The following is a 3,218-nucleotide window of genomic DNA, read 5'->3' on the forward strand; positions in this document are numbered from 1 at the left end:
ATATATATATATATATTACACAAGAAAAAATTTAAGACAATACATTAGCAAAATGGGGTAGGATTACGCTAGAACTATTAACAAAAGATTTTACGTTATAAATACAAGAGGGGTGTCCTTGGTTCATGCTAATTGGTAGGAATTTGATGGCTGTCCACCCGATGAAGGCCTTTCAAAATGTCATTATTAATAAGACATTTCTATAATATATCATGTGGATATATTAAAATGTCTTATATTTTACCTTTTGGATAATTAATAATTTTGTTGGACTATAAATTGACTACAAAGTTAGAAATATGTGATTTCAATAAAATTGACATGCTTTGAAACTACACATCCCACAAAATTATAGGGTTTACATGTCAATTCCTAAGATCTAACGTTAACAACATTCGAAACATGTCATAAATATCACAACATATAATTTATAGAAACAAATACGGGGTTGCTTTCTTCTTTCCATATACAAAAATGTCTTTGTTTATCATTGATAAAGAAAAGACACTCAATGATTAACAACATGCATGAAGTGATTAATCACGCATGTATATGTGTAGCATCTCTAAATAAGGCCACAATTAGGAAATTATGAAATCAAAGTAGCTTATTATCGAACAAGAAATATAGGAATAGAGGAGTAATGGAGTTATTGTACATCTTTGTAGCTCCTTTAGTTGTGATCTTGTTAGGAGCACTATTACAACCATATTGGTGGAGGAATGCTAGATCGACGCTTCCACCCGGGCCACCTTTGCGTGTTCCCATTCTAGGCCACCTTCCCAACCTCTTCATAGAAAGAAAATCCTTACATCGATACTTTGCCAAGCTCACACATGAATACGGGCCAATCCTCTTCTTTCGTCTTGGGTCCATGCCCATGATTGTCATCTCGAGTCCCCAACTTGCAAAAGAGTTCCTTCTTACACATGATAAGACGTTCTCCAATCGCCCCACCTTCACAAGCGCTACATGCATGGGTGGCATCGAAGCACATAGGGCAGTTATGCTCCTCCCCTATGGTGAGGAATGGAGAGATGGCCGAAAGCTTTATAGTCTCCAACTCTTCTCTACCCATCGAATCCATGAGTTCCAATCACACATCATCTTGTGCGAAATCCACCACCTCATTTCCAACAATCTTCAGCCAGTTCGTAACACGACACTTGTCAATCTCACCAATTTGTTCGACAAACTCCTTGAGAATATAATTTGTTCTATTATTTTCCAACAACGTCCCTCTCAAGTCATGGTGGAAGGCTCTTTGAGCCTCTCTCAATTGACTCGAAAAGCCGCACATCTAATCTCCATTCCCCTCATTAGTGATTTCTTGCCTTGGCTCAGCTTTATGGACTCTAAACTAAAGGTTAGCATGAAGAAATGGAGATCTTCCTTCATTGCCCTTATGGACCATATCATCGATGAGCGCAAGCAGACTAATATCAGTGCTAATAATGTGAAACCGAAAGATATTTTGGACGTGTTTTTATTGCCAGAGAACAACTTGAGCAAAGACATGATCCAAGTCTACATTGCGGTGAGTAGTTCCAACCACAACAAACAACTTACTCCATTAAACACTATTTAGTTTATTTACATCTATGATTGACACCGACAACTTACTCCATTAAACACTATTTACTTCATATACCACAGGAGCTATTGTCAGCTGGGATTGACACATCTAGCACCACACTAGACTGGGCTATGTCTGAACTGTTGGAGAATCCACATGTCTTAGCAAAGCTTCGAGCCGAGCTCGACCAGGTGGTGGGGATCGAACGATGTGTGAATGAGTCGGACATCCCAAACCTACCATATCTACAAGCAGTAATAAAGGAGACATTCCGAAAGCATCCGCCGGCACCGTTGCTGGTTCCACACATGTCGTCTGAGGCGACATGTGTGGGGGGCTACATGATCCCAAAAGGGACGAGGCTCTTTGTGAACGTGTGGGCCATAGGGCATGACCCTAAGGTGTGGAAAGACCCTGAGGTGTTCATGCCCGAGCGATTCCTCCGTATCGATGATGAAACCAACAAGGTGGACGTGAAGGGGCATCACTTTGAGCTCCTTCCATTCGGTTCGGGCCGGAGGATCTGTCCGGGCATGAGCCTCGCCATGTCCATTGTGCACCTCACTCTCTCAACACTTGTCCACACATTGGAGTGGGAGCTCCCTCCTAGTCAAAAGTTTGTGGACATGTCGGAGAGGTCGGGATTGATTTGCCATCGGCTTCATCCTCTTCTTGTTCCCCCTCCGAGGCCACGGATTGCACCATGATGCGAAAAAAGGAATGAATGAAAAATCATCATGAGAGTGTAATCATGTAGTAAAATGTTTGGAAATCTGCCCAATGAAGAAAACATGGCACCATGTGGGCATTTGTGTGATGAATAAATAATACCTTCAAAGATTGGAGGGATCTAGTGATGATTTGTAATTACCTTAAAAATGATCCATGATAGTAATTCTAATATTTCTTTCACAGTTACAATCATGGTGTTTCATTTTATTTGTATGCCCATTTACCATAGATATCATTCCATAGATCAACAAGCTCATCAAAAAATGCATCGACATTCATCATTATGCTTAGAACATCTATCTTACCATATACAAGAGAGTAAACACATAGTTGAAATTCCATAACACAATTCCTATCCACAATCAATGAGGCTCATTCAAGAAAGATAGTAAATGCAAAACCCAATTTCTGACCTCCTCATACAATGCTTATTTTTGTTTAGGTATAGACACATAAGAGTGTAACAAGCGCCATGTTTATGCTCGATTATTATGAGGTAACGATCGAATAAAAGACCACAAAAACACACACAATGATACAATATGGATGACACAAGATTTAACGTTGTCGTGAAGAAAACCGGCCATAGGCGGAATCGGAGAGAAAGCGCATAAACCGGCCCTTACACGGATGGACGCTTGACTTGGTATTTTGTACATGAATCGGTGGAGATAAATACTAAGCCGCACACATTTATTAGGGGGGGGATTGTGCGTATCCCTGTCAGAGGGACAGGGAATAAAGGGAAGAGGAGAAGAGGAAAGGGGTATCGCGCGCGAAGGAGAGGGGAGGTGCTACTGCAGATCTGGGTGCGAGGTCTCTCTCTTCTCCACCGGCCGTCGTTCTCTACGGGTGTCGGGAGTTCGCTACCTCTGCTTCGGGGACAACCCATGTGCTTCCAGCAGAGTCT

The 3,218-nt window shown here is 41.5% G+C and overlaps 1 protein-coding gene across 1 annotated transcript; it reads left to right on the forward strand.

Annotated features, from left to right (window-relative positions):
• The first annotated feature begins 483 nt into the window (after nucleotides 1–483).
• On the forward strand, nucleotides 484–2,400 carry LOC147857256 (cytochrome P450 71AU50-like). Its single transcript, XM_087328612.1, has 2 exons — nucleotides 484–1,537; nucleotides 1,657–2,400. The coding sequence occupies exons 1-2, from the start codon at nucleotides 644–646 to the stop codon at nucleotides 2,281–2,283; spliced, it is 1,521 nt and encodes a 506-aa protein (XP_087184738.1). The 5' UTR covers nucleotides 484–643; the 3' UTR covers nucleotides 2,284–2,400.
• Nucleotides 2,401–3,218: the final 818 nt, after the last annotated feature.

The sequence above is a fragment of the Azolla caroliniana genome, unplaced genomic scaffold (genome assembly GCF_043228905.1).
Source record: "Azolla caroliniana isolate FFs.n. ecotype wild unplaced genomic scaffold, voAzoCaro1.0.p SCAF_12, whole genome shotgun sequence".
Taxonomy (NCBI): domain Eukaryota; kingdom Viridiplantae; phylum Streptophyta; class Polypodiopsida; order Salviniales; family Salviniaceae; genus Azolla; species Azolla caroliniana.

Coding starts and splice junctions, on each gene's coding strand:
- LOC147857256 (XM_087328612.1), top strand. CDS start 644: ATGGAGTTATTGTACATCTTTGTAGCTCCTTTAGTTGTGATCTTGTTA. Junction 1,538..1,656: donor TGATCCAAGTCTACATTGCG/GTGAGTAGTTCC, acceptor CATATACCACAG/GAGCTATTGTCAGCTGGGAT.